A 15821-nucleotide genomic window follows, 5' to 3' on the forward strand; every position below is an offset into this window, starting at 1 on the left:
GGGGCCCGACCTTCTCGTATGAATATCTCAGGCACCATTCCTGGTTCAAGGCTTGTTTGAAAGTACAGATTTGGAGCTTTCCAATGATGTATCGCATGTCCTGAACACAGGTTGCTAAGCGAAACTACAGCAAACTGAAACTAAGGTTTGAGTCATGTGACATGAGTCTGCTCCTAAGTTGTGTCTGTTGCCTATTACTCAGTCACTTCAACAGAGAGCGTTCCAGTTGCAACGTCATTTAAAAGCACAGGCTTTGCGCTTTCCATTGATGTCAGGCATGCCTGTATGCATACTTTCTACCACCCCCTCATTCAGTGCTCCAGTGTTGTGACGCGCAACAAATTGGCAGGTGTGTTCACGTGCCTGTAACTCAAAAACTGAAAGAGCTAGGAACACAATGATCTCTCACGTGCCCGTGACATGTTTCTAGAATAAACTACAGTGTCCAGAATACAGTGGTGCCTTATCTTGCTAGGAGACAGCTGTGCGCATTGGGCGTCTTATCCGTTTTGAATAGCATAAACAACACCCTATACCAAACGATGGCTAGAAGTGAAGGAAAAGCACAATAAAGTGTTCATATACACATTTTCATTCATTCATTTGCTCCAGTTGTTAGTTATATGTTGTTTTATTGCTGGGTTCTGGTTGGAGCCCAGGTTGCCAGGAAAGTCAGTTTTCCGACGTGTCCTTATGAGGGTTAAGAGAAACAACTACAGTACATTTGCATAGAGCTGGTATGTGATACCATGCCACTGAGATTGTTGAGTGAGGGTTTGCTCTTTTACACTGTGAACCCTTACAAAAAAGAAACAGAACATTATATGTAAAATAAAAATACAAAATACAAAACCTGCTAATGGTTCATAATTTGACATACAGCTCTCTGAATGTTAATTCCAGGGCAGCTGCGCATACCTCGCTTGATATTTTCAAATTCACAAACATTGGTATTTTGAAAAAAAAGTGGAGCAAATTTCGCACCAGAGCAAAAGCTACATCTGGTCCTAAATATCTCACCCGGATATATATTCATCTATTGAAGCTCTTGTGTTTCTCTACATGCTGTATGAATATCTATTTGTTGTACTTACTCAGCTGTCAAAGCTGCAGTATCCCACAATGACGGTCATGCTTTACACTAAAACATTATTCATTGGTGTTGATTCACTATATTCTTCTATCTGTAGTCTTCTGAGTAAAAAAGCATTTGTAACAGTGTAGCTATAGAAGCACAATATCCACTCCCTAACCCCTCCATTTCAAAATGTACACATGTAAAGCACAGAGCTACACACTCCATACAGAGTGTGAAAAGAGTCAATATTCTCCAGTAGCGACTAATGGTCAAGTAGTCTTGAGAACTACCAACCACATCCAGTGTATCGATGATGTGTTGCTGTTTTTAACATGGGTGAGTGTTTAACCCATGGCTGAGTGTTTGACCCATGGCTGAGTGTTTGACCCATGGCTCTAAGTGTTTAACCCATGGCTCTGAGTGTTTAACCCATGGCTCTGAGTGTTTAACCCATGGCTGAGTGTTTGACCCATGGCTCTAAGTGTTTAACCCATGGCTGAGTGTTTAACCCATGGCTGAGTGTTTAACCCATGGCTGAGTGTTTAACCCATGTCTCTAAGTGTTTAACCCATGGCTCTGAGTGTTTAACCCATGGCTCTGAGTGTTTAACCCATGGCTGAGTGTTTAACCCATGGCTGAGTGTTTAACCCATGTCTCTAAGTGTTTAACCCATGGCTCTGAGTGTTTAACCCATGGCTGAGTGTTTAACCCATGGCTGAGTGTTTAACCCATGTCTCTAAGTGTTTAACCCATGGCTCTGAGTGTTTAACCCATGGCTCTGAGTGTTTAACCCATGGCTGAGTGTTTAACCCATGGCTGAGTGTTTAACCCATGTCTCTAAGTGTTTAACCCATGGCTCTGAGTGTTTAACCCATGTCTCTAAGTGTTTAACCCATGGCTCTGAGTGTTTAACCCATGGCTGAGTGTTTAACCCATGGCTGAGTGTTTAACCCATGTCTCTAAGTGTTTAACCCATGGCTCTGAGTGTTTAACCCATGTCTCTAAGTGTTTAACCCATGGCTCTGAGTGTTTAACCCATGGCTGAGTGTTTAACCCATGGCTGAGTGTTTAACCCATGGCTGAGTGTTTAACCCATGACTGAGTGTTTAACCCGTGGCTGAGTGTTAAACCCATGGCTCTGAGTAAAAACAGGACCAAATATCTAAAAACACTGACCAAATATCCTAAACACACGACCAAATATCCTAAACACTCAACAAATATCCTAAAAACACTGACCAAATATCCTAAACACACTGACCAGATATCCTAAACACTAACCAAATATCCTAAAAACACTGACCAAATATCCTAAACACACTGACCAAATATCCTAAATACACTAACCAAATATCCTAAACACTGACCAAATATAGTAGCTGCTTCTCTTTTAGACCTGGGTTTATTTATATAACTCTTCTACCTCAATGCCTTTATTGAGCGCACACCGTTATTTGGTTAATAGCAAGCTATTGAAGCGTATGAGGAGATAATGAGTGCATTGCTTTCATTAATTAGTATTTTCTCACTTTGGTATATTTACCTATTTCAAGTGCTTGTTTTTCTGGGTTTGAAGGTGGTGAGCACTGACAGTTTCCCTGGTACAATAGAAGGCCATGGCTTTTTAAAAGAAGCAGAGTGTTTAGCGCCAGTCAGCATGTTTAGGGAAACTCTTATCAGCTTGTATTCTTCTGCTATTCAGGGGGTTCTGTTTCTCACCTCATTTTAGCTATAGTCATCAGTACTAGGAGTTGCTTTTACATTTCTGCTGTTCAGTGTTTTTCCTGACTTGTTTGCTGTCTATTGTATGCAATTGTATGAGATCGGTGTGTCTTTATCGTGGGCATTGCATTGTAAATTGTGTTCCTAGTCCTGGTGCAAAGGGAAAATCAGAGCAATATTAATCCTAGGTCTATGAAGCTGCAGATCTTGGAAGCACATGTACTGTATACATTGAAGAATTCTTATAATATAAGGTTACACTTGAAGAAGGCATTTGTCCAAACGGTTGCCTACTTGACTTAATTTGTGTAACTACATATGTATTTACTAAGTAACTAACATTTAATCACACAGTATTTAGAGACACCATGTAAAGTGTGACCTGGAAATAATATTGGCTGCTTTATTTAGACAGAGTGTTCTGGGTGAACTGCATGCAGATGTGCAAGTACAGTATATGGGAGGAAGTCCGAGAGGACACATTACACTGCTACTCATTAACAGAGTGAAGCTTTGAAAGAAATAACTGAAAAGCTAAAAACGACTCTAATGCCATTTCCAGATTGTTTCCTGATACCTTACACCAATTTAATTTCATTAAAGAGCAATTGCCCTGATACTGTTAGTCAGCAGAATGGAAATGTATCAAATCAAAGTCAGTTCAGTGTTTACTGTGGTGGCTTTATTAGAGGGAGCAAGCTCCATTAGGACCTCAGGATAATTACATTTAATAAATAACTCGTTACTAGCCAGTCCTGACTTGCGTGCGGATATTTCCATACCACTTAGGTCCTGGGAAATAGCACTTGCTTGGTTGGAAATTCTGCATATTCAGTATTACACTAATTCAACACACACACACACACACACACACACACACACACACACACACACACACACACACACACACACACACCTCAGTGTATACCAGACTGCAGTTTCTCTTAAAGCAGGTCATTCATAAACAGATTAGTTCTAGAATGAAGGCATACGTTAACAGTGACGTTTCTGGGGTATAACAGTAGTCCAGTACTTACCAGACAGCACAGTAACATTCTGCTGCCAAAAGCTGTTAAATCCCTCATCTGCTGTTTTGATCCTCATGAATCTAAAGCTAGTGAAAAACAAATCCTGTTTACTTTGCTTGGGTGTAAATAATTTGGTTGAAGCAACTCAATTACAGAGAGCAATACATTGTGGCTGAATTACAATTCACTGGCTCTGCAGAGCACAGACACAAGGCAAGACTGAAACTTACAACACAGTCCTTCAAGACACGATCAGCCGTGTCTATAAATACATCTCTGAGTATTTGCAAGCCCATGTGTGTATTGGAGACACTTCATGTAGTGTTACCAATTTTCATTACTTACAGACATTGTCTTTACAGAAACTCACATGTACACATATGCCTTCACCTTTGGTGTTGTGATCCCACAAGGAACACTCGAGACAGCATTTTAAAACAATGAGAGGTATCTCTGCAACACATATATAGAGATTTAATATCACAACAGCTGTAATACTAACAGTGGGGTGTGTGCCGCCACTATTTAAAAGTAAGGTCCTGTTATTTAAAATTGAAATGTGTATTAAATAAAGACATTAGAGCAACTCCTTGGAACCAAACAGCAAAAATAAAAACCAGTTGTTCTCTGGTAGCAACAGCGAATGGAAGATGAGCCCTGGCTTGGAACAGAACGTTGCACTCCTTCTATTGATCAGATTTCATTTCTCTGTAACCTTCCTTTGCATCTTTCCATTCCAGGACTACACCTTGACCATGTACTTTCAGCAGTACTGGAGGGACAAGAGGCTGGCTTACTCAGGAATACCTCTCAATTTAACACTTGATAACCGGGTGGCGGATCAGCTGTGGGTCCCCGACACCTACTTTCTAAACGACAAGAAGTCCTTTGTGCACGGTGTCACCGTGAAGAACCGGATGATTCGGCTTCATCCAGATGGAACGGTGCTCTACGGACTGAGGTTGGTGTCGTCTAATGTGCTCTTGACATTTGCATCTGCAGAGATTGTTTTTGTACCAAAGCCTTTGCAAGAAGCATTGCATCACTCCAGCCTCCAACGGTAGAAAAGCCTGCAGAGATGATGTGACAGCCTCAGTGTTTCTCAATCTTACAGGCAGTGTCAACAGTCAGGTCTGATCTATTTATGATACCGTGTGCAACATCAGGCATGCCCTGCAGTTACAATACATGTGCAGTGAAAACAGGCACTGGAAATACAATCACGATACACAATGTGGAGCCCCCAATAGGTTTTCAAGTGACAGGATAGTAAAGCAAAGATACATGGGTGCAAAAGTAAAAGGTTAATCAAATACCTTATCAGCCAGCCCCAAATGAAGAAAGAAAGAAAGAAAGAAAGAAAGAAAGAAAGAAAGAAAGAAAGAAATCTTATGGTTTGTCTTCCTGTTTTGAACTCCCATGGCTAGCTCTTAACTATGCTGTACTGCCAGGGATACCTGTCACACTATTGACATGGCCAGACCGATCTGATAGTTCCCATGAGGCGTTGTGAGATTGCTTCCACTTCCAGATAGTAGTGGCTTGTTATTTCTGGTTGCTGGGTTTCAACAGTTTCAAGGTGTGTACTGTGGAAGTAACAGATCCAGTCCATGTGCCCCAGTGACAGTCTCTGTACAGGGCCCTGCTTTGAAGAAAGTGTAGGCAGAGACACAGGCACATTTATAAAGTTACCAGCTAGAAGCAGCAGAGAAAAGTAAAGAGAAACTCATCTAGCAGGAAATGTACTTTTGGATTTTCACTTCTGGTATTAACTAGGGTCGACAGTTTACCAGTTTAAAATCACATTATAAATAGGCTGAAAACTGCTTTCAGCCACTGTCTGACTGAACTGAATTATTTCAAGAGAGAAGATTCTGGAAGCCTGTGATGGGTTACACCCCACCCCTGTATGCATTTTGTAAATAAATACAATATTTGAACAAACAGAAACTAAACACTTTCACCAAACAACAAACTGTGACCCTGTCACAGAGCCAAATCTGAAATGTGACGTTTTGCTCTCTATGTACCGAATTCAATTATACAACATAGATTTTCTTTTAGAGGAATCCCAGAGAAACAGTGGAGTGGAGTAGAAACTCACCTAGTTTATAGACACGCCCCCATAACTCACCTAGTTTATAGACATGCCCCATAACTCACCTAGTTTATAGACACACCCCCATAACTCACCTAGTTTATAGACACACCCCCATAACTCACCTAGTTTATAGACACACCCCCATAACTCACCTAGTTTATATATGATGTAACCAGCTCTTGAGCAGGCAGTCACATAAGGGTCAAAAACGTTTGTTTCTCTTGATATATCTTTACATATTCTTCAAATCAATAGACCTTTTGGATCATTCGGAACATTGCAGCAGCATTTAGCCCCTTGTTGCCTTCCGATTTTCAAACATCTTACTGTATCAAATGATACAAAATAGACGCAGTCTCTATACACTGAAGCTGCTTTGTTATAATGACTACAAATCATTGTCTCATGGTCCTCGATTCATAAACATCTAAACTCCCAAGAGATTCCATCAATACCAGACTTTATTTAAAGCTTTTTCTATATGAAGTGTGCAAATGCATCCTGAGACTTGCATGTGAAAACGTACCTCTTATGTCCTGATTTCCCCAGACTAGAGTGGAAAATGGTTAGGTCATGATCTAACAATAAAATAAAGATTACGCTTTCAGTGCACTACACTCTTATTACTGCTGCGCTCTCTCTCTCTCTCCATCTCTCTCATTCTGAGACCAGATGGAATACCCAAATACATAATTCAGAAGCGCGGATGATCATTTTTACAAGAAAATATGTCAGCTTGATTCACTGCAAGTAGTTTACCCAGAATCCCGGCAGAAGCAGGCTGTACTGTGACACTATTACCTCTACGGGATTGGCTTTGCTTCACTCAGTAGATTGAGTTAGTATATTATCTATCTATCAAAGCAAAACACACATGTATATAGCGTTATGCTTTATGTTATGTTGTTATGTGTTTGATTAAGTCACTGGAAACAAGACTGTAGATATCAGTATACTGTAGGTCTAAATGTCCAGTTCTGTGTCCGCTCTGTGTGGGGGGAGACAGCAAGGAGAATGATGGCCTCTGTTACACTTTGATATATAAATATGTATAACTGTGGCTTTGACTCAGAATCACAACAACAGCTGCCTGCATGATGGATCTGCGGAGATACCCCTTGGATGAACAGAACTGCACACTGGAAATAGAAAGCTGTAAGTACCCTCCAGAGAAATGCATGCCCTAAAGGTAACACTCTAGTTTATTTTGTATATTGGGAAATCTTTCTTCAGTATAAGAGCACTGCTATTGTGCTCTATTATCACATTATCAAAGCCAGATCTCTTTGAACTCGTGTCTTTAAGGAGCCAGGGAAAGTTACACTTGAGTGTTGTGTCATTTGCATTTCTCTTTGTGTTGTTGTTTTTCAGAATGTGAAGCTGTGCACATCCATTGTTTTCTTTATCATTCCAGTTTGATTAGGCAGCCTTTGGATCCTTAACATTACAGTAATGCTCAAATTCGAATCAGATTCAGACTGAGCACCCCAGATTGGTCCCAGTGCTGGATCCTGTTGGTTTGTCTTTTTCAATATACTAGAGTTAAAAAAGTGCATCCTGTAAAAATAATGTTTGTCCCACAAATGCCCCTTTCCCTCATTGCTGTAACCACATACAACTGGAATCCTCTGTTCATCCAATCACCTCCTTTCACCCAGCAAACCACATACAACTGGAATCCTCCGTTCATCCAATCACCTCCTTTCACCCAGCAAACCACATACAAATGGGATCCTCCGTTCATCCAATCACTTCCTTTCACCTGGCAAACCAAAGCAGCAGCTTTGCCAAGTTACTGACCCTTTGAGGACCAGGCTCTGCTTGGCTTTGTCAGTGCAGGGTGCTATGGTTCAATAGGTCTCTGCTTGGGTTTGTCAGGGTGCTATGGTTCAATAGGTCTCTGCTTGGCTTTGTCAGGGTGCTATGGTTCAATAGGTCTCTGCTTGGCTTTGTCAGGGTGCTATGGTTCAATAGGTCTCCGCTTGGCTTTGTCAGGGTGCTATGGTACAATAGGTCTCTGCTTGACTTTGTAAAGGCCCTTACAAACTTTATTTATGATTTTTTTTTACCGTTGTAGGGGGACCCACATAAACCAATTTTAAATCAAAGAACTTAATAAAGCCCCCCCCCCCCTCAAAGCAATGACCTTCCATCCCCTAGACCAGGGTTGAATCTATATGACCTGGTGCATAACACATCAAAGAGAGTGCAGGGTACCCAGTTCCTTAACCTGCATGTGTGTGTGTGTTTGTACTGCAGATGGCTACACAACAGATGATATCGGGTTCTACTGGAAAGGAGGAGACTCTGCTGTGACTGGGGTGGGAAAGATTGAGCTGCCTCAGTTCTCCATTGTGGAATACAGGCTGGTTTCTCGCAATGTTGTCTTTGCCACAGGTAACAACTGATGAATACCTGCTGCTTCTTTCCATCCCTTCAAAGCACAACTTATGAACAGAAACGGAAACGCTATGACAGAATAAAAAAATCTAACATTTTGTTGTGAAGGACTCTTAGACATGCACGCTCTTCTGTAGGAAGATGCCATGGTATATGATGTTTAACTGTATTAAAGGTTATCAACCCAATTACAATGTTTGCATCCTTAACGAGTGTGACTTAAAATTCACTTGAATGGTGAGTGATAATGCAGTGGGAATCATCCACTTGAATGGTGAGTGATAATGCAGTGGGAATCATCCACTTGAATGGTGAGTGATAATACAGTGGGAATCATCCACTGGAATGTTGAATGATAATGCAGTGGGAATCATCCACTTGAATGTTGAATGATAATGCAGTGGGAATCATCCACTTGAATGGTGAGTGATAATGCAGTGGGAATCATCCACTTGAATGTTGAATGATAATGCAGTGGGAATCATCCACTGGAATGTTGAATGATAATGCAGTGGGAATCATCCACTTGAATGTTGAATGATAATGCAGTGGGAATCATCCACTGGAATGTTGAATGATAATGCAGTGGGAATCATCCACTTGAATGTTGAATGATAATGCAGTAGGAATCATCCACTGGAATGTTGAATGATAATGCAGTGGGAATCATCCACTTGAATGGTGAGTGATAATGCAGTGGGAATCATCCACTTGAATGGTGAGTGATAATGCAGTGGGAATCATCCTCCTGTTTTTTTAAAATTGAACTTCATGATAAAAACATATGATATATTCATGAGGCTCAAGACTCGCAGTATAAATTATTCCCTTAACAAGCTTGGAATAAAAATCTCATTGAAGTGGCGCAGTAATGATTCATCTCTTACACTTCAGCTCCTACATTTTAGCAGTTGATACAGATGTACTCAAATGAGATCCATGAAGGATTTTATGTTTTGAGATTCGGAGAAACATGGATACTGTAAGCATTGCGATTGTGAATGATTTGGTGCAAAGTTTGATAAGATGACTACAGGGGTGATGAAATGTATTTTTTTCTTACAGTCATGTAAGTACATCCCCAAAGATAAAACATGACACATCCTTTCTGCATTGGGCTGCGCATGTGCACATTAGTTAATTTGAAATATGTATATTATGTGACACACTTCTAAGCTTAATTACTTTTGATTGAGAATACCCAAGGGAAACCAACAGCTCCACTACCCTAATCAGAAGATAGCTCTGTTTTCTGTTAATTACTCAGAGCAAGTCTGAGCAGTGCAGTGTAATGCAAGGCAACTTGACGGGGGATGTAATCAAGGCTACAGAGGGTTTGGAAATAGACCTTTAATAAGAGAAAGAAGAGCTCCCTGTTAGCTTTACAAAATCTACCTTTAATAAGAAAAAGAAGAGCTCTCTGTAGAAAAAAGTAGCTTCCTGTTAGCTTTGCAAAATCTACATTTAATAAGAGAAAGAAGAGCTCCCTGTTAGCTTTGCAAAATCTACATTTAATAAGAGAAAGAAGAGCTTCCTGTTAGCTTTGTAAAATCTACCTTTAATAAGAGAAAGAAGAGCTCCCTGTTAGCTTTGTGAAATATACCTTTAATAAGAGAAAGAAGAGCTCCCTGTTAGCTTTACAGAATCTACCTTAATTAAGAGAAAGAAGAGCTTCCTGATAGATTTGCAAAATCTATCTTAATTAAGAGAAAGAAGAGCTCCCTGTTAGCTTTGCAAAATCTACCTTTAATAAGAGAAAATAAAGATCTCTCTGTAGAAAGAAGAGCTTCCTGTTAGCTTTGCAAAATCTACATTTAATAAGAGAAAGAAGAGCTCCCTGTTAGCTTTGCAAAATCTACATTTAATAAGAGAAAGAAGAGCTTCCTGTTAGCTTTGTAAAATCTACCTTTAATAAGAGAAAGAAGAGCTCACTGTTAGCTTTGTGAAATATACCTTTAATAAGAGAAAGAAGAGCTCCCTGTTAGCTTTACAAAATCTACCTTAATTAAGAGAAAGAAGAGCTCCCTGTTAGCTTTGCAAAATCCCAGACGTGCTTGCAGTTTATTTAGATGTTGAATAAAGGCATGCACCTAGTGCTGGGGTTTTTAAATGTCAACTGCAATACATCTAAGGTAAGTCAGTTAGCATGGCAGCTTTCATTGGGTGTTTGAAATAATGAGATTTCTGTAGCAGAAATGCACTACTGCAGTACAGTTATATTGATCTAGTTTTTCAGGCTAAATGTCAGGGTTATAAAATTGTAAAATGTGTTCCGTCTTCAGATACTGGAGCATTGCAACGCTTTGATTAGCATTGTTCCAACTTCAGATACTGGAGCATTACAATGCTTTGATTAGCATTGTTCCAACTTCAGATACTGGAGCATTGCAACGCTTTGATTAGCATTGTTCCATCTTCAGATACTGGAGCATTGCAACGCTTTGATTAGCATTGTTCCAACTTCAGATACTGGAGCATTGCAACGCTTTGATTAGCATTGTACCATCTTCAGATACTGGAGCATTGCAACGCTTTGATTAGCATTGTACCATCTTCAGATACTGGAGCATTGCAACGCTTTGATTAGCATTGTACCATCTTCAGATACTGGAGCATTGCAACGCTTTGATTAGAATTGTTCCATCTTCAGATACTGGAGCATTGCAACGCTTTGATTAGCATTGTTCCAACTTCAGATACTGGAGCATTGCAACGCTTTGATTAGCATTGTTCCATCTTCAGATACTGGAGCATTGCAACGCTTTGATTAGCATTGTTCCATCTTCAGATACTGGAGCATTGCAACGCTTTGATTAGCATTGTTCCATCTTCAGATACTGGAGCATTGCAACGCTTTGATTAGCATTGTTCCAACTTCAGATACTGGAGCATTGCAACGCTTTGATTAGCATTGTACCATCTTCAGATACTGGAGAATTGCAACGCTTTGATTAGCATTGTTCCATCTTCAGATACTGGAGCATTGCAACGCTTTGATTAGCATTGTTCCATCTTCAGATACTGGAGCATTGCAACGCTTTGATTAGCATTGTTCCAACTTCAGATACTGGAGCATTACAATGCTTTGATTAGCATTGTTCCAACTTCAGATACTGGAGCATTGCAACGCTTTGATTAGCATTGTTCCATCTTCAGATACTGGAGCATTGCAACGCTTTGATTAGCATTGTTCCAACTTCAGATACTGGAGCATTGCAACGCTTTGATTAGCATTGTACCATCTTCAGATACTGGAGCATTGCAACGCTTTGATTAGCATTGTACCATCTTCAGATACTGGAGCATTGCAACGCTTTGATTAGCATTGTTCCAACTTCAGATACTGGAGCATTACAATGCTTTGATTAGCATTGTTCCAACTTCAGATACTGGAGCATTACAATGCTTTGATTAGCATTGTTCCAACTTCAGATACTGGAGCATTGCAACGCTTTGATTAGCATTGTTCCATCTTCAGATACTGGAGCATTGCAACGCTTTGATTAGCATTGTTCCAACTTCAGATACTGGAGCATTGCAACGCTTTGATTAGCATTGTACCATCTTCAGATACTGGAGCATTGCAACGCTTTGATTAGAATTGTTCCATCTTCAGATACTGGAGCATTGCAACGCTTTGATTAGCATTGTTCCAACTTCAGATACTGGAGCATTGCAACGCTTTGATTAGCATTGTTCCATCTTCAGATACTGGAGCATTGCAGTATTAAAAAGTTCAAGTGCCGTAATATTCAAAATATACCTTTTCAGGAAAATATATTCTTCCCCCTCGATATACTGTAGTACTCAGGGCTAAGTAATGACAATTTATTGTGCAATTCACGACCAAGTATGCCTTAGTTGCCATAGCAATAAACCCAATACACTGTTGTCTCCATAGAAACTGAAACAAAACATTTTGTATGCGTGCTCCTTGAAGAAAGCAGGCTGATTTCTTTCTTCAATCTTATTTTCTCAGGTGCCTACCCACGACTGTCTCTGAGCTTCAAGCTGAAGAGAAATATCGGATACTTCATCCTTCAGACCTACATGCCCTCGATTCTGATTACCATTCTGTCTTGGGTGTCATTTTGGATCAATTACGATGCATCCGCTGCAAGAGTTGCTTTAGGTATGTTTAATAGTCTACAGTAAGATACAAAAAAAAGTATGAACCGCATACAAGTTAAAAAATTGAAGATGTCAGTCACCTTTGATTAGATCATCTCCAAAATCTAAACAGCACACCCAGTATATGAAGGGTAATTCCTCAATAAGTTTAAAAGCATACTCTGCGAGCCAGTCCAAGAGCTGTATCAGGAGAGAGAGAGCGTTAGAAGTTTGTAGCTGTTTCGAATCATTCTCCATTCTGCTGTGTTCTTACCAGACCCACTAGACCCAAGGGGTATGAGGAAGCAGAACTGAAAGCAATCCGGTTGTGACGGATTGAGCCTGCAGACATCTGCAATCCCATATTACAAGCAGCAGACATATTACACATGCACCCCACATCACAGAAACCGTCAGCACTGCTGGGAGCTGCATGGGCCAGCACACTATGAATGCATTCTCTAATGTGTTGACCAGTTGTGCATATTTGTTTGTTCGCTTTTTAAAAAACAATCGCCTGCAAAGCAATGCAGTTATTTGAAATGCAGTTTTAGATGCATCTCAAGATAGATGTACTCCTCTAGGTATTTTACATGGAAACCAGTCTCGTTTAGTAAACTGCAATCTCACGCAAGTAAATGAGCAATGTGAACTTGCTCACGGCAATAAATAAATGCATGGAATGAGTAAGAACAATGTGAGTGTACAGTGTGTGCTGGGACCGGAACTTGCACCCTGCATGCTTGATTGCACTTCGTTTTGTAATGGAGCATTGAAATGTTCATGCCTATACTGATGCTTTTCATAGCTCCTGCCAGTGCCGGCTAGAGTGGGTCATTTGTGTGGGCAGAAGTGTCAGTATCTGCAAGCATTTAGGCATTTCACAGAGAACCCAACAGACTGGTAGACATTGGATCTATATTTAGAAAGGAGACAGGCATTTTATTTATCTGGCAGGATATTGTTAGGTGGTTTAGATGGCTGACAAATAAACAGAATGAAAATGTACACTTGCATTTCTGTGAGTTTAATAACTGTCTCTAACAAAGGGGAAAACACCAGATATGTCGTGAGCTTCAGTGCACTTTCTTCATACGAAACCTTTTTTTATTATTATCACCAAGAACAGAAGTATGCATTGTAACGAGTGGCAGGTGCAATTTCAGACACGACGCGTCGGTTCACTTTTCAATTAACCGTCAGACATTTATTTGCATCCATGTAAGCATTAGATTGCATTAGATTGTAATTATTTAACAGTGACTTCCACTCTCATGACTCAGTTAGCTCCTTTTTAAAACACCAAAGTGAAGGATAACATACATGTGTATGTCTAATACTGTCCTCCCCTCCCCTCCTCAATACAAACACACTGATCACAATCAATCATACAGTATAAAGACATGCATATATCTAATACTGTCCTCCCCTCCCCTCCTCAATACAAACACACTGATCACAATCAATCATACAGTATAAAGACATGTATATATCTAATACTGTCCTCCCCTCCTCAATACAAACACACTGATCACAATCAATCATACAGTATAAAGACATGCATATATCTAATACTGTCCTCCCCTCCCCTCCTCAATACAAACACACTGATCACAATCAATCATACAGTATAAAGACATGTATATATCTAATACTGTCCTCCCCTCCTCAATACAAACACACTGATCACAATCAATCATATAGTATAAACACATGCATATATCTAATACTGTCCCCCCCTCCTCAATACAAACACACTGATCACAATCAATCATACAGTATAAACACATGCATATATCTAATACTGTCCTCCCCTCCTCAATACAAACACACTGATCACAATCAATCATACAGTATAAAGACATGTATATATCTAATACTGTCCCCCCCTCCTCAATACAAACACACTGATCACAATCAATCATACAGTATAAAGACATGTATATATCTAATACTGTCCCCCCCTCCTCAATACAAACACACTGATCACAATCAATCATACAGTATAAAGACATGCATATATCTAATACTGTCCTCCCCTCCCCTCCTCAATACAAACACACTGATCACAATCAATCATACAGTATAAAGACATGTATATATCTAATACTGTCCTCCCCTCCTCAATACAAACACACTGATCACAATCAATCATACAGTATAAAGACATGCATATATCTAATACTGTCCCCCCCTCCTCAATACAAACACACTGATCACAATCAATCATACAGTATAAACACATGCATATATCTAATACTGTCCTCCCCTCCTCAATACAAACACACTGATCACAATCAATCATACAGTATAAACACATGCATATATCTAATACTGTCCTCCCCTCCTCAATACAAACACACTGATCACAATCAATCATACAGTATAAAGACATGCATATATCTAATACTGTCCTCCCCTCCCCTCCTCAATACAAACACACTGATCACAATCAATCATACAGTATAAACACATGCATATATCTAATACTGTCCTCCCCTCCTCAATACAAACACACTGATCACAATCAATCATACAGTATAAACACATGCATATATCTAATACTGTCCTCCCCTCCTCAATACAAACACACTGATCACAATCAATCATACAGTATAAAGACATGTATATATCTAATACTGTCCCCCCCTCCTCAATACAAACACACTGATCACAATCAATCATACAGTATAAAGAGAAAGGAATCTTAGCCTAATGCAAAGGAGTCATCAATGTCATTTTCAAGAAACGATGACGAAACACAAGGAACTTTGGGAGCCAACCAACACAAAACAACACAAATGTGTGGAAGAAGAACAACTTCAGCAATGGCAAGAGCATGAACTGATTTTCTGGGTAAGTAATGTATTGAGTCATGTGTTTTATAATGTATAATTCTACTACCACTAAGTCGTATACATTTATAGCAGAATCTTTATTGAACTCATAAAGTCAATCATTTGGTCGCAATATTCCCTAATCTATATCCCATCCAACCCTAGAATCTAATATAGTAAATAATGTTAATATCAAGTTTCATCACAGTTCACATTGTAACTATGCCTAATAGCACTGTAATGATGTGTAAGCACACATGTATTTACTAAGTAACTACACCGTAGTTAGATGTAATAAGACTGTAAATGCTGTGTAAGCACATGTGTATTTACTAAGTAACTACACAGTAATTGGAGATGCGTCATGCAAAGTGTTGCCGATAGTGTCACATATTCAAGCCCAGGCCTCCTGAGTTGAAAGGTTAGTGAATATTACAAACTGCGCTACCACACCTCAAAGCTTTACTGCTTGTTTTCTCTCTGCTTCACAGGTTCTTCATCAGCCCAGAGTCACAACAGATGTTTGTCAAGCAGGCATTTTCTCA

General features: G+C 39.7%; 1 protein-coding gene across 7 annotated transcripts in view; it reads left to right on the plus strand.

Annotated features, from left to right (window-relative positions):
- The window catches only part of LOC117407294 (gamma-aminobutyric acid receptor subunit beta-3), a 97405-nt gene that overhangs the window by 58741 nt on the left and 22843 nt on the right, over positions 1 to 15821 (plus strand). For all 7 annotated transcript variants that reach the window (XM_059029475.1, XM_059029481.1, XM_059029476.1 and 4 more), the window contains 4 exons: positions 4569 to 4789; positions 7002 to 7084; positions 8189 to 8326; positions 12309 to 12461. In XM_059029475.1, coding sequence (XP_058885458.1) covers positions 4569 to 4789; positions 7002 to 7084; positions 8189 to 8326; positions 12309 to 12461 — 595 coding nt within the window. The remainder of the gene's footprint in view (positions 1 to 4568; positions 4790 to 7001; positions 7085 to 8188; positions 8327 to 12308; positions 12462 to 15821) is intronic.

This window comes from Acipenser ruthenus, chromosome 8 (genome assembly GCF_902713425.1).
Source record: "Acipenser ruthenus chromosome 8, fAciRut3.2 maternal haplotype, whole genome shotgun sequence".
Lineage (NCBI taxonomy): Eukaryota > Metazoa > Chordata > Actinopteri > Acipenseriformes > Acipenseridae > Acipenser > Acipenser ruthenus.